The sequence below is a fragment of the Pipistrellus hanaki genome (genome assembly GCF_964339955.1).
Source record: "Pipistrellus hanaki genome assembly, chromosome: 4".
NCBI classification, from domain to species: domain Eukaryota; kingdom Metazoa; phylum Chordata; class Mammalia; order Chiroptera; family Vespertilionidae; genus Pipistrellus; species Pipistrellus hanaki.
The window spans coordinates 99,412,415-99,439,143 of record NC_140506.1 but is presented as its reverse complement, the minus strand read 5'-3'; the positions used below and the strand labels follow the sequence as shown (position 1 = coordinate 99,439,143).

The 26,729-nt window shown below is 44.2% G+C and overlaps 1 protein-coding gene across 1 annotated transcript; it reads left to right on the top strand.

The window, feature by feature from the left end:
* Positions 1–225: 225 nt before the first annotated feature.
* CDR2 (cerebellar degeneration related protein 2) lies at positions 226–25,804 on the top strand. The gene is made up of 5 exons (XM_084882750.1): positions 226–551; positions 10,432–10,544; positions 21,137–21,285; positions 22,886–23,047; positions 23,972–25,804. The coding sequence occupies exons 1-5, from the start codon at positions 473–475 to the stop codon at positions 24,804–24,806; spliced, it is 1,338 nt and encodes a 445-aa protein (XP_084738876.1). The 5' UTR covers positions 226–472; the 3' UTR covers positions 24,807–25,804.
* The last annotated feature ends 925 nt before the right edge of the window (positions 25,805–26,729 follow it).

Here is a 26,729-nt window from a genome sequence, read left to right as displayed (position 1 = left end):
AGACCGGACACCAGAGCGGGTCCCAAAGCGGCCGGGGCGGAGGAGGGGGCGGGCCCTCAGGCCGCACCTCCTCGCTTTTCCCCGCCTTCTTTGTTTCCTCCGGAGATCCTATTGGCTTCTTGCGGCGAGCCGCGGCCTGCGGTGAGAAGCGGTTGGACGACGTCGCTGCCGCTCGGCCAGGGGCCCGCTCGCCATTGGCCAAGGCGCCGCCGGGTTTGAATCGCGGTGGGAGGCTCGGCCCCAGTGCCACGTTGGGCCCGGCCGCGGCGGGACGGGCTGGGTCGGGGCTGCGGCGGGCGCGCTCGCGCCGGCGCCGGCCGTTGGGGCCGTTGGGCGACGCGAGGCGAACCGGCGGCCGTGCGTCCCGCCCAGGGCGGCTCTGGCTGAGGGCGGAGGGGCCGGCGGAGCGCCCGGGGCAGCGGCTGAGGCGGGACGGCGGCGAGGGCCGCTGCCCCCGGAGGAGCCGGCAGAGATGCTGGCGGGAAACCTGGTGGAGGAGTTCGAGATGAAGGAGGACGAGCCGTGGTACGACCCGCAGGACCTCCAGCAAGGTGAGCGGGAGGCGGAGGCCCCGGGCTACTGAAAAGTAGCTTCTGCGGGCGGCGCAGGGACGCCGGGCGGGCGGGCCGGCGCTCACCGGACGGGGACCGGCCGCACCTGCCCGTCCCTGCGGAGGCGGCGCAGGCCTCGGCCGCCCCTGCGCCGTGACCGGACCTGTGCTCGGCGGCCCCCGCACAGGAACTGGGAGGGAGCTTTTTGTGTTCACCCCATTTTCCAGGTGAGGACAGCGAGGCCGCGGCGGCCAGGGGTCTGGAACACGCTCCCCCCGGGGCCGCGGGCGCTGTCCGCTCGGCCCCGCCGCCAGCCTCCGGGCGCGATGCTGGGCTGTGGGGGGATGCGGGGCCTCGTTCACCCGGTGCCCAAAGGGCGAAGGCGTTGCTGCCTCTGCCTCTTCCTTCGCCCTGAACTCCAGCTTGTTGGTTAAAAACAGGTTTGCCTTGGATTTCGAGAAAAACTTCAGACGGCCTTGGATTTGGAGAAGGCCCCTTCTTCTGCATGCTAATAGCAGGAACTTGCGATTGGAGAGCCTTTTTGTGTGCCAGGCACTGACTGGCCCTTCACACAGGTGTCACTTAATCCCAACAACTATGGAGGTAGAAGATGTTGTTATTGGGGAGCAAACTTCCCTAACCTCTATGCGGAATAATCCTCGGGATTTTTTTTCCAGGCATCTTCCTTTTCTGCAATTCCGTGTAAATGCAACTTGTTTAGCTTTAACTTGCACTGAAAATTAGCATTTCATTTAGTGACTATTACATGACCATGATGCTTGTTCATGTTAACCATTGAATTGGGGGGAGGGTAGAATGACTCACACTTAGAAAAGGAAAATAAAGCAAGCACCTTTTGGGGGAAGGTGATTTCTTAAGTCAGTGTGCTGTGGACAGTCACTGAAATCAAAGTAGTTTACCATTATGCTTGTTCACATAGTAGAAGGTATTTGACGGCTGCAGTGCAGTATTTTCCATCATAGTCTTTATGCCCACAAGATAAACGTGTCTTACATTTTAACAAACCTGTTTTCAGAATTCCCCATAAGGATTGATGGCCTAGTTTGATACTTTCTCTAGGATTAATGTGACAACCAACGTGCAATTGCAAGATTTCCTTCTAAAAAACTACGCAGTTTGTATAATCAAAGCTAAATATTTTTCTTCCCTGCGTTTAAGAAGCGTAGGTCTGTACAGGCTGGGGACCTGCTTCTTAACCTCTGATCCGAAGGAAGTCATCAGGTGTTAAACTGATGAAGCCCAGAGAACACAGGTCTGAACCTCCTTCATGCCAGTTTGCATTTGGAATTTGTCCCGTGATTCTCCAAGGACTTTTACATCCATTATCATAGCGGACTTTGACAAACCCTGTATGTCATAACCAAGTGTATGGTGTAGGAATGGATGTGAAATTCCAACAATCATACCTTGTGAATATGGCCTGTAAAAGAATGAAGGCTGCAGGCACAGCAGATCTGTCCTGTTAAACAGATTGATAAATAAGTACATGTAGTGGGCTTTTATCAAGGGCAGACATCTGTTCATTTGTTAACATCCTCACTGCTGGCAGACCTTATTTTATCGCACTTCATTTTATTGCATTAAAATGGTTTTGCTTTTTTTATTTTTTTAATCCTCACCAAGGAGTGAGGATATTTTTCCCATTGATTTTTAGAGAGAGTGGAGGGGAAGAGAGACAGACATATAGATTGGTTGCCTCCCAAACATGCCCTATCGGGGTTAGAGATTGAACCTGCAACCGAGGCACATGCCCTTGACCAGGAATTGAACCTGTGACCCTTTGGTCAGAGGGCTGAACTGTCACCACTGAGCAAACCAGTCAGGGTGGTGGTTTATTTTGTACAATGGAAGGCAAGACCCTCCACCAGCAGAAAGATTATGAATCACTTGACTGTGATACTTGTTTCAATACAGTGGTCTAGAATCAAACCCACATTATCTTTAAGGTCTACCTGTATTAACTTGATTGAGTGAGCCTTGTTTGGAGAGAGCTACTAAAATAACTTAAGATCCTGTTCTCAAAGTCAGAACTACATACATTTTCCCCTTTGGCAATAGATTAAATAGACTGAATTTTTGTATCAGTTTGCTGGGGCATTTTTTAAATTAAAATTGCGGGGGGGAAATCTAACTTTGAAAGGCTCTGGTCTACTGTTCATACCTTTATAGAAACATGTAAAGCTGTGCGAGGCAAAAGGAGAAAACCCTTTGCTTTTACAAAACACTTTGATGAAGAGATTGCCTTTGTCAGAGGGCTGAGTTGGCACAGGAAGAATACTGACAATGATCTCTGCGCGGCTGATCCTTTCTGGGACAGCAGGAGCCTTCTATTTGAAACGTGCCCCTGAGAGCAAGGTGGAAAGACTTCAGAGACTGGCTTTTCCTTCAGACCAGCTGCTGTTATAATTGTTGTTTGGTGAGCTGTGTAAGCTTAGAATAAAGATTCAGGTTTCTATTGCATGGATCAGCAAATGAAATCTTAGTTTTAAGGAATCCTGAGACTTCTGCTTCTTTTCAAGATGGGTACATTTTCCTGGTGTGTAATTTGCTGAATCACTGTGTGGAGGGTCATTAAAATTGACATCACCGTTTTTCTTGATGTTTTTATTCAAATTTTTTGCTTCCAATTATAGTAACATTGGCAACAGGAGGTATATAGAAGCATCACCAAATGACGCATTTGACTTTGTAATAGGAAAAGCTTTCAGCCTTAATATTATTGGATTACTGCTGAAGACCACTGCTAATACATTATCCTTATATGATTTTGAAAATGAGGAAAATAAGAAGATATAAAAGCAGTGGAATTTAAAGGTTTCTGATTTCTGGAAGAAAGATGCTTTTAAAAATACACTCTGGCTGCTAGAGCTAATTTTTTTCTGCCAGGCATATAGGGCTGAGTGGAGTATCTGTTTAAAGCTAACAGTGTAAATGGATTATTGAAATGGATTATTACTGCTTGCAAAGGCTAATTAGTGAAAGCATATTAAACACGAAAGTGTTGCTAGGTTATAATTCTCAAGCCTGCAGTAAACCTGTGGTATTTTTAGTGCTGCTGAGGCCAGTTCAGGATTTAGAAAAGACAACCGCCTAATGAAACTCCTTACTGGAAAATAGATGAGCAGGTGCATACGGGCTTCAAACTTTTCTTTTATTCCTTAATTAAAAACAGTAGTAAAGAACATTGAATACTCTCCCATTTGCACCATTAATTATTTAAAAAACCTACTTGGGCTTCTTGCCAGCTTTTGGTTCCTTTTGGATGCCATATGCTAGATGACAGGAAATGAAGTTTTTTTTTAAAGACCAAAAGAAGACCCTTGTCCTTAAACTAATAGATGAAGTAATATCCTCTTTGCAGTGTCACTTCACAGGCCCTTTCTTGTAAGTTGATACTTGTCTTGCCAGGATTCTATCCTAAACAGCCTGTGAAATTTGTAGGAGAGTGAGTATAAGTTACTGAGCCCGTTTGGGCTTTGTCTAACGGGAAATAGGGGCTGGGATAGGACAAGTTCTCTTCTGGTTACTGTGGACTGGAAGAGTGCTTTGCTTGGCATCCCTTTCTGCAGCAGCAGGAGGAGAGCTGCTCCTGGCTGTGTATTAAGAGCTTAGGCGGTTTTGTAATGGGATGGAAGTAGGTGACCGTGGTCTAAAGTTAGTCTTGATTCAGATTTTGATTGCCAGTTTAGAGCATCTTTGATGAGTCTCTGGTCCTTCCCAGTGAGGAATTAAATACTCACCACTATAAATTCTGCCAGGTGAGACTTAGTCTTCAATATAGTGTGGAGACTTAGTCTTCAATATAGTGTGGAGACTTCTATGTGGCACTTTATACACATTGCATACCCTATGGGTACACAATAATCATTTCTGGAACATCTTTAGCTTTGTATCATTTCCATTTTCACTTAGTGAAAACAATATATTAGCTTGCTTGAGGTTATACGTACTTTCTTTGATTGAACAGGTAATAGAAGCTAGGTAGCTCAACTCTAGTTTCTCATTGCCATTTGTGAAAAGCTTACATACCTGACTAGGAAAGTTTGCTCTCTCTATCTTGAAGAAGTGTGTGGTCCCACTGTCAATCATCTGAAAACTGTGTAGATATGGATAATGAAGTGGAGAATGGTGATGAGAGAGTTAGAATCTGGTGATAGAAGTATTTGTTTTGTCTGTGACTCCTGTAGATTTGACCAGGTCCGTTAGTATCTTTGTGTTTAAAGTTGTCTCATCTGAAAAACTGGCCTGAATACCTTGAAAAGATACAAAGATGACTGTCTCTTACATGATTTGAGCTTTTCATAAAGGTTCTATGTCTTGTGAATACAAGATGTTATTTCATAGAGTTGTTATCTGAAGTACTTAGTATATTAATAGGCATTGTTAATACTTAAATCATGAGAGAATTTAACACCTGTCTATCAACAGTACACTAATTTATTTTAAATGTAAAATGTTTACTGTGAACTGGAGTGGTGAAAGGTCGATTTTGCTGCTTTATTTCCCAATGAGAGAAAATCACCCAAGCAGACCACTAGTTCTGCACTAGAATGAACAGAACCAGGTGACAAAATGTATTGCTTGTTTTGTTACCACTTATTCTAGGTTGAGTTTTAATTTTGGTGGTCATGAATAGATGTAAACCTTATTTGTCAACCTCTACAAGTTAAGTTTTAAAATCATGTAGTACAGGTCCCTGTTTTTGTAACAAATACCTTTTCATAATAAATATATTCGTGACATTAACTAAGAATACTTAGAATAGAAGTCAAGCTTTACCATGGCCCATAAAATCTTGTATGATCCGATCCCTGCCTACTTCTCCAACTTCATCTCCTATCACTCTTTCCCTCATGCTTCTTTCACACTGGCATTTATCGAGGACATGCCACATTCTCTTGTGTTGCAATTTTTATTGGTGAGGTCCTCATCCTTCAAGCTTGAGCTAAAACGTGTCCTCAGGGTGACTTTCCTTGTGACCTTCCTTTCTCAAGTAGATCCTTTGTTATCACCAAATTCATTTTTTTCTTCTCTTACACACCACATCCAGTTGGGTTAACACCTCCTTTTAGCTCTACTTTCAAAACATATCTAGGATCCAGCCCCTTCTCTCCATTCCCAAATCTGCCACCCTGGCCAAGCCACTATCATCTATGACCCAGATGATTGCAGTATCCACTTGCTATTTGCTCCCCCGCTTTTGTCCCTTACACACACTTTGCTCCAGCCTCATGACCTCCTTATTAACTCTAGTGATGCTTCTTGCCAGGGTCTTGTTACTTGTCTTGCCTCTGCCTGGGATGTTGGCCACCTAGATAGATAGACATGGGTCATTTATTCTGTTTCTTCATATCTGAATTCTGTCACTCTTGTCACATTAAATTTCAACCTTCTATATTCATACTCTTCCTATTCCCCTTCCTTGCTTTATTTTTTCTCTTGAGTAGCACTTCCTGCTAATATATATTTTATCATTCTGTTTCTCCCAATCTAATCTAATACAGAGGGAATATGCAAATTGACCATCACACCACTACAAAGATGGTGGCACGCACAGGGCGGAGTGTTTCCATAACACAAGATGGCTGTGCCCACAGCGGAGGCCAAGTTCCCGTAACGAGCCTTAAGGAGCAATCAGCAGGGAACTGAGGCTGCATGGCACGCTGGGCCAGGGCAAGGGACCTGAGGCTTGCCCCCTGCCCAGGCACCAGGCTTGGGACCTGAGGCTGCTCCTGGCGCCAGGCCAGGGGACCTGACGCTGCGCCCCTGCCTGGCAGGGCTTGACAGGGGTGGGGCCGGCCAGGTCTGGGTCTCATGCGATTTTGAGGCGTGCATGGATGGGAGGGGACTTGATTCTGGGTCCCGCAGAGTCTGGGTCCTGACTCTGACAGGAGGAAGATTTTCATATACATTTTACTAATTGTTTTTCACCTCTGACATTTCTATTCAGAGAAGGGGCAAATGCAATCCTATCTAATAAAAGGGTAATGTACAAATTAACTGTCATTCCATCACAAAGACGGCAGTGCCCATAGCCACACGATGGCGGCACCCAGTCTTCTCAGCCCCACAGGAGTCCCCCAGTCCTAGAATGAGCGACCTGACAAAATGCTGCAGTGATGAGGCAACTGTTCATGCCTGGCCTCTGGCAGGCCGGGGCGAGGAACTCTTGCGTCCTTGGCCTTGTGACGAGGCAAGCATTCCACACCTGGCCGAGGATGGGTCTGTGGACCACGGAGAGCCTCTGGGCAGTAGGTGCAGAGTAGCCAGGCCCACAGAGAGCTATTGGTGCATGGATTCATGTGCAGGGCTACTAGTATTAAAATATTTCCTCTAATTAATTCCTTTTAATGTGCACAAATTTCGTGCACCAGGCCACTAGTAGAATATAAGCTTATGAGGGCAGTAAATTTTTAGCTAAGTTCACCCTTATGTCTTCTGTATCCAGAATGGTACCTGGTGTCAGGCCAACTGAAAAAGTGTAGAGGCATTGCTAGAAATAAATGATAAAGATTTATTCAAATGTCTTAGGGTTTGCAAACCAGAAACACAAGGCAAGACCCAGAATGCTCCGAAGACAAATGAGAAACTAAGAGTTCTTATAGTAAAAAATAAATTCTTAGCCTCTGGATTGTATAACTGGTGGTCTGGATAAGTGAACATTGTTTCCTTAGTCCTTCAGGGGTAATCACATTGTTACCTGAAGGTTTGATGTATATCCAAGCATTGACAGGACTGGAATTTTGAAAGTTTTAAGTTCCCAGGCTAGTTAAAACAAGAATAGTATTGTTTTCTCTAGCCTTGGCCTGATTGCAGTAATACAGTAGCTTGACTGTAGTGACTCCGTGTTACTTCCTCACCTCTGTTCCTCACTGGTATTATTGAATGTATGCATGCATGTATGAATGAAGAGTGTTTATCACAGTTTGCAAGTTTATCTACTTGTTATCTTGCTTCATTTGTTAATCTAGAATCATTGTATTAACCCATCTGTAACTAAAGCTTAGTGTGATGCCCAGCAATAAACAGTTATTTGTGAGTCAATACTAGTACTACTGGTACTATTTGCTTTTGTATTGCAACTTACTTCATAAAATACTTCCTTCTGTATTATTTCATTTTATTTCACAATCATACTGTCTTTAGACAAGAGACTAAGTGAAGGGACATTTAAAGGCCCATCTTGAACGTGTTTATCTGGTAAGTGATAGTCAGCACTGGGTGTCAGATCTTCCTATTCAGTTGAGTTCATTCCCACTATATTAAAGGGTCTCTCTATGAAGTTTATGCAGTTAGTACTTCAGTTACCTAGTGTCCTTTGGGTAACATTTAATTTTTATTTCTGGGATTGTGTATAATACAAACAAATCCTGTCTTACGTGCATATATACCTAAGAAGCATGTCGAAAAGTGAGGTTCAAAATAGAAATATGGTTCTGTGCTAAATCCAAGTAGTGTAAGAACAAGTGACATGTAATGACCTCACATTCGCTGTGCTGCTTGTCTGGTTTACTCATCTTGGAGAAGGACATGAAGAGAAGTAGAAAAAATGGAAGCAATGTCCTGGGGCGAGCAATGTCCATATTACTGATGTATTTCCCCTTTTCTTCTTCTTCTTTTTAAAATATATTTTATTGACTTTTTACAGAGAGGAAGAGAGAGGGATAGAGAGTTAGAAACATCGATGAGAATCATCAATCAGCTGCCTCTTGCATACCCCCTACTGGGGATGTGCCCGCAACCAAGGTACATGCCCTTGACCGGAATCGAACCTGGTACTCTTCAGCCCGCAGGCCGACGCTCTATCCACTGAACCAAACCGATTTTGGCTGCTTCTTCTTTTTTACTTAATTTTTATCCCATTTGGAGGCCAGGATCTGTAATAACAAACTTCTTTGACAGTTGCAATAATACAATGCACATTTACAGCAATCAGATTTTATAGGAACTTTATTTTTTATTTAATTTTTTTTTTTAATATTTTTTACAGAGAGGAAGGGAGAGAGATAGAGAGCTAGAAACGTCGATGAAAGGGAAACATCAACCAGCTGCCTCCTGCACACCCCGTACTGGGGATGTGCCCACAACAAATGTACATGCCTTTGACCGGAATCGAACCTGGGACCTTTCAGTCCGAAGACCGAAGCTCTATCCACTGAGCCAAACCGGTTTTGGCGAGATTTCATAGGAACTTTAGAGACTGTTTGTTTGTTTGAATCCTCACCTGAGGAATGAGGATATTTTTTTCATTGGTTTTTAGAAAGAGTGGAAGGGAGAGAGGAAAGAAGAAAGAAACATGATGTGAGAGAGACACATTGATTGGTTGCCTCCTGCACACGCCCCAACTGGGAATGAATATTGAACCTGCAACCCAGGAACATGCCCTTGACCAGGAATTAAACCCAGTCAATTCTGATGTGCAGGCCCATGCTCTAACCACTGAGCAGGCCAGCCAGCGTGGAGACTATTTAAATATCTGCCTATATTTTGGTTGAAGCTTTGTCCAAAAAAGTAGGTATATAGGATATGAATAAATCCAGTCCATTAGCAAATAATTATGATTTTAGAAGTCACAATGCTAATTGATCACTTCTAGACTAATGAGTATCCTACCTAATAAAAGAGTAATATGCAAATTAACTATCACTCCGCTACGCCCACCAGCCAATCAGAGGGACTATTCAAATAAACCTAACCAAGATGGCTACAGCCACAGAGAGCAGGAGGGAGGCTTGGGTTTACCTGGCAGTGGAGGAAGCCAAGCTTTCCGCCTGCCCTTGCCAGCCTAGGCCTCCACAAGGCTACAAAGTTTCAATTATAGAAGGTAAACAAATCCAAACAGAAATGGCTGCCAGCCAGGAGCGAGCAGGAGGGCTTGGCTCTGCTCCAGGCTACAAAGTTTCAATTGTAGAAGGTAAATAAATCCCAGATACCAGGGCCTCTGCTTGGGTCACCAGGGGGCGTGGCTGACCTGCAAACCACCACAGCCCCTCGCTCAGGCCATCCCATGCCCCAAGGGAACCCCCACCCTGATCCAGGACACCCTTCAGGGCAAACCAGTTGGCCCCACCCGTGCATCAGGCCTCTCTTTTATCTAATGAAAGAGTAATATGCAGATTGACCATCACTCTAAAACACAATAGCTACCCCCATGTTCCTGGGTGGGAGGGGACTTAGCACGCCTTACAAGATAGCCAGCAGAAGAGGGCAGTTGGGAGGCACCAGACCTGCAAGGAAGGGCAGTTGGAGGCAATCAGTCCTGCAGGGGAGGGCAGTTAGGGGTGACCAGGCCAGCAGAGGAGGGTAGTTGGGGGCAAACAGATTGGCAGGGGACCAGTTAGACATCAATCAGGCTGGCATGGGAATAGTTAGGGGGTGATCAGGCTGGCAGGCAGAAGCAGTTAGGGACAATTAGGCAGGCAGGCGAGCAGTTGGGAGTCAGCATTCCTGAATTGTGAGAAGGGTGTCTGACTGGGATCGGGCCTAAACGGGCAGTCAGACATCCCTCGAGGGGTCCCAGATTGGAGAGGGTGCAGGCTGGGCTGAGGGACACCCCTTACCCCCTCCCCTAACCCCGTGCATGAATATCTAGTGCACCAGGCCTCTAGTATCTCCATAAAGTAGATCAGTCTTCTTCACATCTTAAAAGTAGGAATCCATAAGAGCATGGTACAAGTAGAGGGCCCCAGTTCAACTGGATCTTAAGTAGGACCCAGTTTTCCTTCTGGGCCATTCCACCTTCTACCGGGATCAGACTTAAATTTGCAATGTTGGGTTGGGTCTCGGTTCATTTTTATTTCATGGCCTGGGTTATATAAAATATTGAAGTGATATTTTTTGCATTATTCACTTGTGCTAGATCTCCAACTTGCTGCTGAGCTTGGGAAGACCTTACTGGATCGGAACACAGAGTTGGAGGATTCTCTTCAGCAGATGTACACAACCAATCAGGAGCAGTTACAGGAAATTGAGGTAATTTACTCAGAGTTACACTTGGAGGCGTGGCATATTGCTGCTGTTACACCAATCATTCTGCTAAAGTGATACTTGCAATTAAAAGCAATGTTTAATTTCTAACACAAACTTCTTTGAGAAGAAGAACCATCAGAGAGGACAGAGAGGTTGATTTCTACTTTTAGGCTTTCCCAACTCTATAGTCTGAGTGATGAAAGAGTTCTCTCTGCACCTTTGGTGAAGTATATTGAAGTAAATGGTCCAGTATTTGCCACTATGTAAAGCAAAATAAAGCTATGGATATTATACTTAATATCACTTTAAGAAAAATGAATTCTGCAAAGAGGTATGAGAAAATGAACACTTATGCACCCACCACCCAACTTAAAAGAGAAAACTCATACTGTTGAGCCTTCTTGGTTGGGTCTGCCCTTCCCTTTTGTCCCCCACTCCCATCTCCACCCCAGATGTTAAAGTAACAGTAGAACCAGCTTGTGTCTACATGCAAAAACATAAAAGATCTTAGAACAATGTTAAGAATTTACTAAGCTCTGATTTTGTACTGAACCATATAATTAAAATGATCGAAATGGAAAGAATTAGATTTATGCAATAATTTGAAGTCTTTGACTTCAAAGTAATCAAGAGAAGAAGAAAGAAGGAGGGAGGGAAAGAGAGATAGACATCAATGTGAGAGAAATATCCATTGATCATCTTCTGCACACACTCCAACTAGGGATCAAACCTGCAACCTAAGTATGTCCCCTGACCGGGAATCAAACCCACAACCTTTCAGTGTATAGGATGACACTCTAGCCAACTGAACCATACAAACCAGGGCCACGAATTTCAGTTTTTGAATACAAATAAACTATAAGTGAGTATAGTTTATTTGAGTAGCTTGTACATATATTTAATTTTAAAAAGTGAGGCAAATTTATAATTTCAATATCTTTAATTTTACATAGTAGCCATAATTAAGGTACATATAATAATCTTCATCAGGATTTGTGAATATAGCCAGTCATATGACTAAGGTACACTTATAATTCTAGGAAGGTACATATTATAATGATACTGAAATCACCACCTACCAATTTTAGCACACTCATCATCTAAAGAGCGTGGAACATGCCATACATGAAATTAATTACAGAGTTTTGCAGAAATCTGAAAATGCAGAAAAATGAGGTGTTTTTAAATTATTAATTAGCTAGATGTCATACATAGTTAAGGAACTCATTCTTTGATTCATAGACTTTGTTTTTCAGCTCATTAGAAGATTTCACTTAGAGGTCCTAGTGCATAAACAATATACACTGTGATAAATATTTATTGGTATTTGGCTTTTGCATAGTCTTAATACATTGGATGTTTTTTATGAAAATGCCTATAAATAGCTATAACTGAATACTATTACTGGTACTTTTGCAGATTTTCCAAGTATAGATGGGAGAAAAAAAAAGTCCAAATATTTGCATAACTAAGATAATGATGCTTATTTGTTCCTGTAGGAGATAACAAATACAATTGCTTTATAACCCAAGTAACTTGTCTTTCTAACTTTGTTTTCTGTGGTGTTGAGAATGATTAGACAGTTAAAATAGAAGTTTGGCATTCTGAAAAAAATCCAAAGATCTTTGAGATTCTCCAAATCTACAAATAACACTCCATCGCCTAATGTCTTCCATGAGATGTTGCAAAGTATAATGAAAATGATGTATCCAGTTCAGATCTTAATGATTAAATAAATATAAAATTAAATATATGTACAAGCTACTCAAATAAATTTAGCCTGTAGTAACTATCTCCAGCCCTAGTCGGGGCACATGCAGGAGGCAACCAATCGATGTGTCTCTGTCTGTCTCTCCCTCTTTCTTCCACACTCTTCAAAAAACTATGGAAAAATATCCTTGGGTGAGAATTAATAAAAAATAAAATAAATAAGTAAGCCTGTAGTACTTCCAAAAACATTTTCATGAATCTCTTTTCTTTTTCTTAAAAAAAAATTAATTTCAATTATAATTGACATGCAATGTTATATTAATTTCAGGTGTATAGCATAGTGATTGTATATTTATATAACTTACAAACTCATTTTCCAATATGTCTAGTATCCATTTGGCACCATACATCCTATCTAATAAAAGAGTGATATGCAAATTAACCATCACCCCACCATACCCACAAGCCACGCCCATAAGCCAATCAGGAGTGAATATGCAAATAAACCCAACCAAGATGGCTATCACCACAGAGAGCAGGAGGGAGGCTTGGGTTTCCCCGGCAATGGAGGAAGCCAAGCTTTCCACCTGCCCTTACAGAGGTCTCCACTCAAGGCTACAAAGTTTCAATGATAGAAGATACATAAATGCAAATAGAAATGGCGGCAGCCACAGAGCTGGAAAGAGCAGAAGGCTAAGGTTTCCCCTGGTGATAGAAGAAGCCAAGCTTTCCGCACACCCTGGCTGGCCCAGGCCTTCACTTAAGGCTACAGAGTTTCAATTATAAAAGATACATAAACCCCAACAGAAATGGCTGCCACCATGGAGCAAGCAGAAGGCTTGGCTGCGCTCCAGGCTACAAAGTTTCAATTGTAGAAGATAGATAAACCCCAGATGCCAGGGCCTTGCTTGGGTCACCAGGGGGTGTAGCTGGCCTACAAACCACCACAGGCCCCCTGCTCAGGCTGCCCTGCGCCCCAAGGGAACCCCATCCTGATCTGGAACACCCTTCAGGGAAATCAGCTGGCCCCCACCCCTGCACCAGGCCTCTATCCTATCTAATAAAAGAGTAATATGCAGATTGACCAGCACTCCAACACACTATGGCTGCCCCATGTGCTAGGGGTAACCAGTCCAGCAGGGGAGGGAAGTTGGAGGCAACCGGGCCTGCAGGGAAGGACAGTTGAGGAAGATCCAGGCCTACAGGGGAGAGCAGCTGTGGGGGACCAGGCCTGCAGGGAGGGCAGTTAGGGGAAATCAGGCTGGCAGGGGAGCAGTTAGGTATTTATCAGGCTGTCAGTGGAGTGGTTAGGGGGTGCTCAGGCTGGCAGGCAGAAGCGGTTCGGGGGAATCAGGATGGCAAGCAAGCTAGCAGTTGGGAGCCAGCAGTCCTGGATTGTGAGAAGGATGTCTGTCTGCCCAGACATCCCTTGAGGGGTCCCAGATTGGAGAGGGTGAAGGCTGGGCTGAGGGGGACACACACACACACACACACACACACACACACACCCTGTGCACGAATTTCGTTCACCAGGCCTCTAGTAGTTAATATAATCCTGAAGGCCTTCCTTTTTCACACGTTTGCCTCATTTGTAAAGGTGGCCTATTTTGTAACTTTTGTTCATAACCTGAACCCTGTGCTAATAATTGAGGTGACCTGTACAAATTTTAAGACATAGAGATAACTCACTGCACTTAAACTTTTATAATCTTACCTGTAAGTTGACATTTTTTGCTACCCTTATGTTCTCCCACTGTTTGCTTAAACGTCTCCCTTTCCCCTGATTGATACAGCAAATTCTTTTGTACATGAACTTTTCTTGGCACTTGAACTTTAGGATCCAGTCAGATTCATTTGAAACTTTGATTCAAAGATTCTGAATTGGGAAAACCAGAACATTAGAAGCATATCTGTGTTTCTTTAAGGGTAGAAAGTGAACTAATCCATTTCCTTCTACATTCAGAAAAAAATGACAAGTGCTCATTTGAAGTTTTAGAAAGCAAGCGTTAAAGCAGCATTTGACTGTATAAACTTCTGATTCTCTGCCTTTAAGTCAGTATTTGCTGAGAGATCTAATAATTTCTCTTTTAATTTGCTCACCAATTTGGACTCATTTGCTAGGTAACCAATCACAGATTCTTGGAGAAGTGAAGAGTTTTCTGCTTAGTTTTAATAACAAGATTAAACTTGGACCACGTGAAGACAAGCTCCCTGCCATTTTTTGGATTATCTTTAAAGCCAAGTTCTGTAAGAGCAAAGTTTCACAAGGTCTTCCTAAATGGTTTCATTTGGTTTTTATCACAGGCTTTAAAAAAATAAATAAATAAATAAAAAAGATTGATTTGAGAGAGAGAAACATCAGTTTGTTGTTCCACTTATTTATGCATTTCTTGGTTAATTCTTGTAAGTGCCCTGATCAGGGATCGATCTAGCAACCTTGGTGTATCAGGACGATGCTCCAACCAACTGAGCTCCCCAGCCAGGGCTATCACATATGTATCAAATGAGGGGTTCCTACTGTCGTTTTTCAAATAGCCTCTTTGTGCTTAGTTGCATATTGACGTGTTTCCTTTACATTGGTATAACTCTAATTTGAGCATCTTGCAAAAGAGGCTACAACTTGGAACTCACATAATAGCTGGTAGGGATTGTAAATGACTCTCAGGTTACTGAGGCATATGTGTGCTGTGGGCATAAATATGTGGAAATAATCTGAAAATACAACAAGAGGGGAGAGAATTAGTGGCTAATAGAGTCTTTTTCTAAGAGGGCTATAACCAAAGTCCTTCTCAAAACCTTTAGGTATCTGGACGTGTCACAGTCTGAGTTGTATAAAGCATGATCAGCTGTTGTGAAGAAAGGTCTAGAAATGGCCATTCAGCCAGTATTTTTTAGGTCTACTATGTGTCAGAAATTGGCCACATCTATTAGGGGAGGCTTAGAAAGTCAATGACATTGCTCGGTTGGTGTGCCTCAGTGGTCGAGTGTCGACCTATGTATGAAGCAAGAGGTCATCAGTTGGATTCCTGGTCAGGGCACATGCCTGGGTTGCAGACCCAGATCCCCCCAGTGGTGGGCACTCTGGAAGTAGCCAATTGATGTTTTTCTCTCATTGATGTTTCTCTCTATTGTTCTCCCTTTCTCTCTCAAATCAATAAAAACATTATAGGAAAAAAGACCTTAGCCAGTTTGGCTCAGTGGATAGAGCAATGGCCTGTGGACTGAAAGGTCCTGGGTTCGATTCCTGTCAAGGGTATGTATCCGAATTGCAGGCTCAGTCCCCGATGGGGAGGGGGTAGTGCAATGATTCTCTCTCATCATTGTTATTTCTCTCTCTCCCTCTCTGGAATCAATAAAAATATATACTTAAAAAAAAAAACACGAAGACATTAATAAGTAAACAGTTCTGTAATTATGGTGTTAAGTGTTTTGAGGGAGATTAATAGGGTGCCTTGGGAGAAGTGGTCTGAAAAGGCTTTAGAGAAAGGCCTGAAGGGTAATTGAGACTCTTGACCACTTTCGTGTCGTGCATCCCTTTGGATGTCTACTGAGGCCTGTAATGTTCCCCTCAGAATACACAACATACAAAGAATTATACTGGGAATCTATTATTGAATGCCTATTAAAATATTGGGGGGGGAAAGGATGTGTGATTAGTATTATAGGTGTATCTTTATGAATACATTAATGGCAGTCTAAAAACTGTAATTTCAATAGTGATAAGTGTAACCAATAAATCAAGATTTCTGCTGCAACAATTAGTGAGATATGAAAATATCATTGTTTCTGTTGGTGGTGAATTCCTAAATTTCTATTAGTGATGAATGCCACCATTCATAATTGAAGGAAATGCTAAATTTCATTTAGAAGTTAGTGAAGATAAAGGTGAAACTTTCCCCACATCCAAGTTACAAGGCCCTCTCAATTTTATCCACAAACTCCAGGTTTACTGCTGGATTAGAAAGAGCCAGCAGGTGAGTGGAGAGTAGGGTAAAGGTCTTAAAGGACAAGGAACCATGAGTGAGGCAGTTCCAAAATTTTAGGGTAAATGTACCCGCTAAGTGTGAAATAAGGAAGACAATAGCTAACAGATGAAACTGGAAAAAACATTTAAGAGACAGTTGGGATAGTATTAACACTGAAACATGAGAGATGATATTAAGGAATTATTGGAGTTTTTAAGTATGATTAGAATTGCGGTTAAATTAAAAGTGTATCTTAGAAATATATAGATATGTATACTTGAATTATATGTCTCAGATTTGCTTTTAAATTATTGAAGATAAATATGAAAATAATGAAACGAGATTGACTGTTTTGATAATTGTTGAAACTGGATGGTGGGTAGATGGAGGTTCATTAAGCCATTTTCTCTGCATTTACATATGCTTGAAATTATCCATAATAGAAAGTTTAATAACGTAGTAGATAAAGATTAGCCATCTGTAAAGACTCAATATTTGGGTGGGCTGAGAAGTTAGGAAGAAGCACTCAAGGTTAAGGTAAATGGTATGTAATTTCAGAGGATTATGATTCTAAAAACATCAAAATATAACATGGTAGAGAATGGTACTGTATACAGTTAATATATAGCCTAATCTTTTCTAAAAATATGTTTTTATTGATCTCAGAGAGGATTGGACAGGGAGAGAAAAATAGAACATCAGTGATGAGAGACAATCATTGATCTGCAGCATTCTGCACACCCAACACTTGGGATCAAGCCTGCAACCTAGGCATCTGCCCTGACTAGTAATTGAACCATGATCTCCTGGTACATGTGTCGACGCTCAACTACTGAGCCACTGCTGGGCTGCAGCCTAATTCTAATGACTAACTGCAACTAAAATAAGTCCTCAGAAGGCTTAGGTTATGCTTCAGAATTGTTGCCCTGGCTAAATAACCCTGTTGATTAGAGCAGTGGTTAGCAAACCACGGCTCACGAGCCAAATGCGGCTCTTTGGCCACTTGAGTGTGTCTCTTCCACAAAATACCACGGCCTGGGCAAGTCTGTTTTGAAGAAGTGGCTATAGAAGAAGTTTAAGTTTAAAAAATTTGGCTCTCAAAAGAAATATCAATCGTCATACTGTTGATATTTGGCTCTGTTGACTGATGCGTTTACCGACCACTGGGTTAGAGCATCATCTGATACACCAAGATTGTGTGTTGGATTCCAGTCAGGGCATATGCAAATAACACCCAATAAATGCATAAATAAGTGGAACAACAAATCAATGTTTTTCTTTCTCTCAAGTCCATCAATAAAGTTGGTTTGGCTCAGTGAATATAGTGTCAGCCTGCAGACTGAAGGGTCCTGGGTTCAATTCCAGTCAAGAGCATATGCTTGAGTTGCAGGCTCCATCCCCAGTAGGGGGTGTGCAGGAGGCAGCCAACCAAGATCCTCATCATTGACATTTATCTCTCTCTCTCCCCCCTTTGAAATCAATAAAAATATATTTTTTTTTTAAATTTTAAATTGTTTATCCAAGTGAATGCTTCTATCTCCCAGATCCAAGAAAAGGACATTGGGGGAGGGGAAGTTTCCAGGATTTTCTACATCCAAAATCAATATTTCTGTAATAATTGTGACCCACGAACCACATCACCTGGGTTTTTGCTAAAAATGCAGAATTCTGGCTTTACTTCAGTCTCACTGAATGAGAATTCTAGGGGAAAGGGCCCAGGTTTCTATACTTCAGTAATCCTCCAGATGAATCTTGGCACATGTAAAGTTTGAAAACTGGAACTACATAAAGATGACAGTAGCTGCCTCTTAATGAACAGTTTTTTTCATATGCTAGGTACCATGCTGACCCTTTACAGCTGTAGCACCTTTAGGAGGTGGATGATGAGGTGATCTCACTTTAGAAAAATTCAGTTACTTGCTGAAAGTCAGGCAGAGTGGGACTTCAAACAAATTCTGATCCTAAAGCCTATGCTCTTAGCCACTAGTCCAATGTCTCCCATTAGGCCGTCTCTTTTCTCTGAGCCTCTGCCCACCCAAAGGCTTCTGCGGGAATTGGCTTCTCACCTGTCCTTTATGAGGTAGATGTGTCCTGCAGAAGATAGGAATATTTCAGTCACTAGCAGGAGCAGTTCCTGTTGTAAGTTAATATTTAGTGTCTGGTCCATGCATTAGTCTTCTTTTAAGTTGTGGACTGGTCCCAGAGTACTTGAAACTTAATACTTGGTATAAAGTAACTGGAATTTTTTCTGCAACTATTATATATTTTCCTGTGATTCTAAACCTTTTTTTTTTACCCCAGTATTCCTCTAAGAGATTGAACACATTCCTGTAAGTGACAGGGATCTGCTGTGACATTGCTAGTAGCCAGAGCACAAGGTTAAGGCCCCTGCAGTTCTGAAAGGCTTCTCCTAAGAGACCCCTGGTCAGTGTCCCAGGGACCGGGAGAACCCGTGGGGCTAGAAGCAAAGTGTAGGCGTAGACTCCACAGGAATCATGCTGCTGATTACCTCCTTTCATTAGTACCTACAAGTAGGTGTGAACTGATCTTCAACCTCTCTTGTACAATTCTGAACCCAAAAGCGTTATAAAACAAGATTTTTTTTCTTCAAGTTTGCAGCAATTTTTTTTTGGGGGGGGGGGGGCGGGACGGGGGCAGCAAACCTTGAGCTGAGACTATTTATGCTCCTTACCATACTTGTTGATGCAGAAATATTAATACTTGTTTACAGAGTGATACCCAGACTTCACTGGGGGTGTTATAAAGTATGTGTGGCATGTGCCAGGTTGTCTTTCAAAATTTTCTAAAACATTTTGTGTTTGTGAGGCCCCAAGAATTTAGATGAGAAAGTTGAAATTGTGAGAGCTGATTTCTCAACACATTGCTCCCAAGTTATGTGACCAGATTTGAAAAAAGGCCATGCGTGTTCTTCCAGCTCTGCTACACTGCTGTTTAACGAGCTCATTGAAGTCATTTATCTTGTTGTTTGAAAAGCCTGTTAGCTTTGCAAATACTTGTATCCTATATAATAAAAGCCTAATATGCAAATCAACCTAACAGCGGAAGACTGGCTGCTATGACACTGACCACCAGGGGGCAGATGCTAACATAGGAGCTGCCTCCTGGTGGTCAGTGCGCTCCCATAGGGGAGCACTGCTTAGCCAGAAGCTGGGCTCATGGCTGACAAGCGCAGCGGCAGTGGCGGGAGCCTCTCCTGCCTCCGCTGCAGGCGGGAGGTAAGGAGCGAGGGGTGCCAGACTCCAAGAGCCCCCGACTGTGACAGGATGTCCGACTGTTGGGCCGAGGGAGTTCCCCACTCCCCTCCCACCCGCAGTGCACAATCTCATGTACCACGCCTATAAAAAGCCTCAAGAAATGTGTTTTTAAAGTAATATATTTTGTCTGTTGCCATTTGATCATTGTAATGCTTCAGACTTACCTTTTTTTATAGAAGTCCTATAAATATTTCATTTGGAATTTTACTGTTTCTGTGTCTTCTGGTGGAGTCAAGTAGGAAATTAAATAACTGAATGCCAAGGCATTAGACTATGTTTATTGTCCTTATCCTTGCCATTTAGAAAGCAATGTAGCAACACCAAAATAAGTAATTTTTCGTGAATAAGGATTATGTTGATAAAAATCTCAGAATTAAGAATAATAAGTCTTTGAATAATGAGCTAAAATATCTCTTTTGGGTTAAATTAATGTTATCACCATACCCCCTCCAGTTTTGTTTTACTTAGATAAAAAGAAAATTATTTTTTCCCAAGTGAAAATCACCTGAAATCCTCCACTTTAGGCTTTCTTAGTTCTACAAAACATGGAACTTTTCCTTAAGCATGATCACGTTTTCTGTGCCTTTTCTTTCTCTGTGAGGTCATTTTTTCTCATGAGATTTTTCCTACTGAGTGAGAATTTTGCATGCTGGGTGCTTTTAAGGCTTGACTGTCCTTAGTGATACACAGGAGGTTAGTAAGCACTAGAGGAACTGAGTATGTAGAACATGGCCTGGACTCACCTCCTCTGAAGACAGGTAGCTTAATTGGGACTTAAAGTTCCTATTTTCATAAAATAAACCTGTGTTATTGTGGTGTAATAGAAATTATATTGCCTGGCTGATGTGTCCCATGAACCAGGAGGTCACAGTTTGATTCCTGATCGGTTCATATGCCCAAGTTGCAGGCTTGATCCCCATTAGGGGGCATGCAGGGGGCAGTCAGTCAATGATTTTCTCTTATCATTGATGTTTCTCTCCCTTCCTCTCTGAGATAAATAAAAAATATATATTTTTAAGAAATTATATATTTGTCCCAGTTCCTGGCACAGAGCTAGTAAAACCCTTGAAATCTCCTGACTGATAGAATTGGGACTGATTGCCAGAGAAAGGCTAGAACTCTCAGCCCATTTCCAGCCTCTGGGGAGGGGATAAGGATGGAGATTGCATTCAGGCAACAATGGTGACATGGTGATGATCTAATCAGTCATATCTCTAATGAGGCTTTGATGAAACTCTGAAAACAGGTTCTAGGAGGGTGGGTTGTGTGTTTGGAGAGGGTGTGGACACTGTGCCCTGCCCCAGCCTCACAGTTTGCTCTGTCATCTCTTCTTTTTAGCTGTTCCTGAGTTGATTCCTTTATAAATAAACCAGTAAATGCACATGAAGTGCTTTCTTGAGTTCTGTGAATTGTTGTAGCAAATTATTGATCCTAAGGGGAGGTCATGGGAAACCTCCAAATTGTAGCTGGTTGGCCAGAAGTACAGGTAGCCATGGGTCTTGCATCTGAAGTGCGGGCAGTTTTGTGAGACTGAGCCCTCATGACCTGTAGGGTCACTAACTCCAGAGAGTTTGTGTCAGAATTGCATTGCAGGACCCCCTCATGTGTTCACTATGTGACTGGGTACATCCACCTTCTCTTCTAGTACCTGACCAAGCAGGTGGAGCTCCTGCGGCAGATGAATGAGCAGCATGCGAAAGTTTATGAGCAGCTAGATGTCACAGCAAGGGAGCTGGAAGAAACAAATCAAAAGCTTGTTGCTGACAGCAAGGCCTCACAACAGAAAATTCTGAGGTAAACTTTCTAAAATTCATTGAGGAAGCCCAGGGCGAGGGAGTCATCCTATCTAATAAGAGTAATATTCAAATTGACCATAACTCTGCTATACCCACAAGCCATGCCTACCAGCCAATCAGGAGCAAGTATACAAATTAACCCAACCAGGATGACTGCAACCACAAAGAGAGCAGGAGGCTTGGGTTTCCCTGGCAATGGAGGAAGCCAACCTTTCCGTCTGCCCTGGCTGGCTCAGGCCTCTGCTTAAGGCTACAAAGTTTCAATTATAGAAGATAAATAAATCCCAACAAAAATGGCCGTGGCCACGGAGCAAGCAGGAGGCTTGGCTCCACTCAAGGCTACAAAGTTTTTTTTGTTTTGTTTTTGGTTTTTTTAAAAATATATTTTATTGATTTTTTACAGAGAGGAAGGAAGAGTGATGGAGAGATAGAAATGTCGATGAGAGAGAAACATCGACCAGCTGCCTCTTGCACACCCCCTACCGAGGATGTGCCCTCAGCCAAGGTACATGCCCTTGACCAGAATCGAACCCGGGACCCTTCAGTCCGCAGGCCGACACTCTATCCACTGAGCTAAACCGGTTTCGGCAAGGCTACAAAGTTTTAATTATAGAAGATAAATCCTAGATACCAGGGCCTCCTCTTGAGTTGCCAGGGGGCATAGCTGGCCTGCAAACCACCACAGACCCCCTCACCCAGGCCACTCCACGCCCCAAGGGAACCCCATCCTGACCCAGGACAACCTTCAGGGCAAACCAGCTGGCCTCCACCCATACACCAGACCTCTATCTTATCTAATAAAAGAGTAATATGCAAATCGACCATCACTCCAACACAAGATGGCTGCCCCTATATGGACAAAGATGACTGCACCCATGTGGAAACAACATGGCCACCACAAGATGGCTAGCAGGGGAGGGTAGTTGGAGGGACCAGGTCTGCAAGGGAGGGCAGTTGTGGGTGATGAGGCCAGCAGGGGAGGGCAGTTGGGAGGGACCAACTGCAAGAGAGGGAAGTTGGGAGTGATCAAGCCTGCCGGGAAGGGCAGTTAGTGGTGGCCAGGCCTTCAAGGGAGGTTAGTTAGGGGTGACCAGGCTGTCAGGGGAGCAGTTAGGCATTAATCAGGCTGGCAGGGGAGTGGTTAGGGGTGATCAGGCTGGCAGGCAGAATCGATTAGGGGCAATTAGGAAGACAGGCAGGTGAACATTTGAGAACCAGCAGTCCTGGATTGTGAGAAGGATGTCTGACTGTCTGTTTAGGCCCAATCCAGGTAGGATCGGGCTTCAACAGGCAGTTGGACATCCCTCAAGGGGTCCCAGATTGGAGAGGGTGCAGGCTGGGCTGAGGGACACACACACACACATGCATGAATTTCATGTACAAGGCCTCTAGTTTAGTATAAACTGGAAAAGAGCACGATTGTCATGGGTTTGGGTTAGTATGGGGTAAGGTTTAATTCTTTATGAGGAATGGAGATTAGAGAGCATTCCCTTCTAACTAAGAAAGCCCAGTTTGAGAGACTGGCAGCTAATCTCTCCTCACTGCTGTGCCCTCAATTTCATGTGATAAGCAGCAATGGTTCTGTCTGTCCCTCACAGTCTGACGGAAACAATCGAATGCCTGCAAGCCAACATCGATCACCTCCAGAGCCAAGTGGAGGAGCTGAAGTCATCTGGCCAAGGGAGAAGGAGCCAGGGGAAGCATGGCCAAAAGTCGGCCCCCAGCTTCGCGGGCCTGAAAGAGCTGTATGACCTACGCCAGTAAGAGCCGGCCCTCCACCGCATATGGCGAGCATCTCAACACAGATGCCGTCTGCATTCCTGTAGATCCAACATATATTTAAGAAGCATCCCGTGGCTGTTAGACCACCAGTGGTTTGAACAAAACCACTAATTGCAAATTATAGAGTTCTTGGGTATTAGCAATTTCATGGAAATTCATTTTCTAAAGTCTTGGGAGCATTATTTCCATGCTATTAATGTGTTAAATCTTAGTTTAAAATAAAATGCAGTACTTCTGATAGACTACTAATTTGGGGGTTATATTTTACATTAGAGTAAAGGAGAAAATTGAAACTTTAGTAAAACAGAAATCCCAGTGTCTAAAGAAATGCCTTTATAATTTAGTTATAAGATTGAATTTTTACTTAAAACTATTTACCCCCTGCTGTGTCAGGGGCTACTAGACATGAAAAGTGGAAGTAAAATAGACACAGTTCCTGCCCTCTTTAAGGAGCTTTCCATTCCACGAAGGCAGATGAACAAGTCTTCACACAGATGAATACAGTTACAAGTTGCCAAGGATCCTGAACAGGGAGAGAGGCCAACTCTGTGTTTGGTGGTTCTCACCCTTGGCTTGGTTCATCAGATGACCTGCTGAGTTTTTCCAACTGCAATACAAGTGATTCCCTCAGGCCTAAATCAGAACCCCTGGGTGTGGGTAAAAGCTGCCAGGTGATTCTGATGTACACTCCTGGTTAAAAACCACTGCAGCAGTGGCTGCATATTATGAACCACACGGAGAACTTGGAAAAAAGCCAAGTCCGGGCAGCAGACCATTTAGGTCAGAAGTTTTTGTGCCTAAAGAAATGTCTTGACAAAATATTTAGCTGAAAAAAGTCATTGCACTTCCTCTCACCATTCTCAGTCAACTTGGTTAATATATTCTCTCCATATTTTCCCTAGACACTTTGTGTATGACCATGTGTTTGCAGAAAAGATCACTTCCTTGCCAAGTCAGCCAAGCCCCGACGAAGAAGAAAACAAGCATTTGAAGAAGGCAGTGAGGACGCTGCAGGCACAGCTGAGCCTGGAGCGGCAGAGGCGCGTGGCCTTGGAGGAGGAGTACGGGCTTGTGCTGAAGGAGAACAATGAGCTGGAGCAGCAGCTGGGGGCCACTGATGCCTACCGGGCCCGGGCGCTGGAGCTGGAGGCGGAGGTGACTGAAATGCGGCAAGTGCTGCAGTCAGAGCGTCCCTTCATGAATGGGGTTGAAAAGCTGGTGCCCGACTCCCTACTTGTCCCTTTCAAAGAGCCTGGCCAGAGCCTGCTGGAGGAGATGCTGATGACGGTGCCCGAGGCCCAGCGGAGGCCCCTCAAGCGCAGCAGCAGTGAGACAGTGCTCAGTAGCTTGGCCGGTGGTGACATCGTCAAGGGCCATGAGGAGACCTGCATCCGGAGGGCCAAAGCTGTGAAGCAGAGGGGTGTGTCCCTGCTGCAGGAAGTGGACACACAGTACAGCGCCCTGAAGGCCAAGTACGAGGAGCTGCTGAAGAAGTGCCAGCAGCAGGAGGGGGACTCGCTGTCCCACAAGGCTGTGCAGACTGCCAGGGCTCCAGCCAGGGACCCAGCTGCCAGGGACCCACTCGCCACTGGTGCCTCCGAGCCTGCTGGCTCCCCCACCAGCACACCGCCTCCTGAATACAAAGCGCTCTTTAAGGAGATCTTCAGCTGCATCCAGAAGACGAAGCAGGAGATTGATGAGCAGAGAATGAAATACCGTTCTCTCCCCTCCCCTTAATGGGCCCTCCAGCTCCCCTGCTCATTTCCTATCTCCCATCAGCCCTCTCCCACTCAGATATGTGTTGGTAGACCCCAAAGCCTGAAGCTGCTCACTACTTTGCTTACTCAGCAAGTGTGTATATACAGTAAGGAAAGAGGATGGCTCCTGATATCAGTTTCCTAACCCTGTTCCCGTTAAACCCTTCAGTAAGTCCCTCCCATGACAAACTGGCCTCTGGCTGGCGCTGACGAGGCTGCCATTCTTGAGAAGCCCTAGAAACAGTGGGGGCAGAGCTGTGCTCCTGGAGAGGTAGGCCTGGAGCTTCCATAGGATGTACTGATAGACACCGTGCCTGCTACACTGGGAAAGGGCCGTGGAAACTAAGCTAAGGCGGTCTCTGCTGCCTCCTGGCTTCTCAAAAATGTGGAAGTCAGCCACCAGCCTGAACTGTTCCAAGCACTGCTGGATACTGTGAGTTCATGAAGACCATTCAGGAGAGAGTAGGGATCTTTCCAAAGAAACAGTATTAACAAGCCCTCCACACCTTTGGGTTTTCTTTGCTACCAGTCGAACTGTGACAGGTAAGCCTACCAGATCTAAAGCACTGAGCACCCTCAGGAAGGCGAGCTCTGCTTGACCCGTCTGCCTGTCAGCCTGCGCTCCAAAGGCCTCCACCCCACGTCCAGGTGTGTTCACGCGAAGCACAGTGTTAGGGTAGCCGAGCACACACCTCTTTCCTTCCTAAATTCCAACAGAGGGGACAGACCCCTCCTGTGCTGTCTGAGCTGCTGACCTGCTCACTGCCTGTGGTCCTGTCATTGGTTGGGCTTGGCTGCAGGAACCCCGTCTGCTGCTTTACTGAACAGTGTTGGCATCATTGTAACTGTGGAAATGGATGACTCCTCGCACTTGCATACTTTAATTTAAAACTATTTAAGGGAACTAAGGTTCTAGTAATTGTATATATTTTTCTAAAAACCAAATAAAACTACCTATGAAAATGAACAAATGGGTCTATTGCTTATTAATTTAAGCTTAAGCCATTTCACTGTTGTAACCAACTGTTCACTCTTTTTTTCTTCCAACAAACACCATTAGAAAATTTGATAATTTTTTAATTATTTTTAGACAGGAAGAGAGAGAGAGAGAGAGAGAGAGAGAGAGAGAGAAACATCTGTGAGTTGGCCTCCTACGCATCCCCTACTGGGCATGTGCCCTGGCTGGGAATCAAGCCAGCAACCCCTTGGTGCATGGGCCAATGCCCAACCAACTGAACCACTCAGATCAAGGCTTGATAGTGACTCCCCTCCACACCCCATTTCCTTTACACAAGTCCTTGGGATTATGTAATAACATCAGTTCTGCTCAGACTGACAAGTGTTGGTTAAAATTACTATATGATTGAGGGGGGATCCAAGATGGCTGCGCGCAGGTGAACACCTAGCCCCAGCCGCACACAACAATTTCAATAAAATACAACTAAAATATAAAACGGACATTGCCCAGAACTACAGGAAGGTTGACTGACTGGAAATTCTACAGCGAGAAGCAAGGACAAAACCAGAAGGAGGCGTGGAGGAGCTGGAAAAGCCCAAGGTACGGAGACGCGGCGCGCGCTGAGAGGACGGAGCCAGAGAGGAGGGGGAGACGGAGTGCCTGGCGGGCGTTCCCTAGCGGAAAGGAGATAAAACTCCGACTGTGCTAGGCCCCCGACTGCTCTGAACCCCAGTTCCCCAGACCCCGGGGACCCAGGCTCAGCCATAGGGAGCCGGGCTGTAAGGTGGGACCCTGGGGAAGCGGCGGCGAAGGGAGGTCCCGGCGGCGCGCACACCACGCACAGAGAAGGGACGGCCGGCTGTGCCGCGGGATTGCCCTGATGGGAAGGAGACTGGGGCTCCAGACTGCTCTGAACGCCACCTCCAACTCCACTTCCAACTGAAC

Coding starts and splice junctions, on each gene's coding strand:
- CDR2 (XM_084882750.1), top strand. CDS start 473: ATGCTGGCGGGAAACCTGGTGGAGGAGTTCGAGATGAAGGAGGACGAG. Junction 21,286..22,885: donor TCACAACAGAAAATTCTGAG/GTAAACTTTCTA, acceptor TGTCCCTCACAG/TCTGACGGAAACAATCGAAT. Junction 23,048..23,971: donor GAGCTGTATGACCTACGCCA/GTAAGAGCCGGC, acceptor TATTTTCCCTAG/ACACTTTGTGTATGACCATG.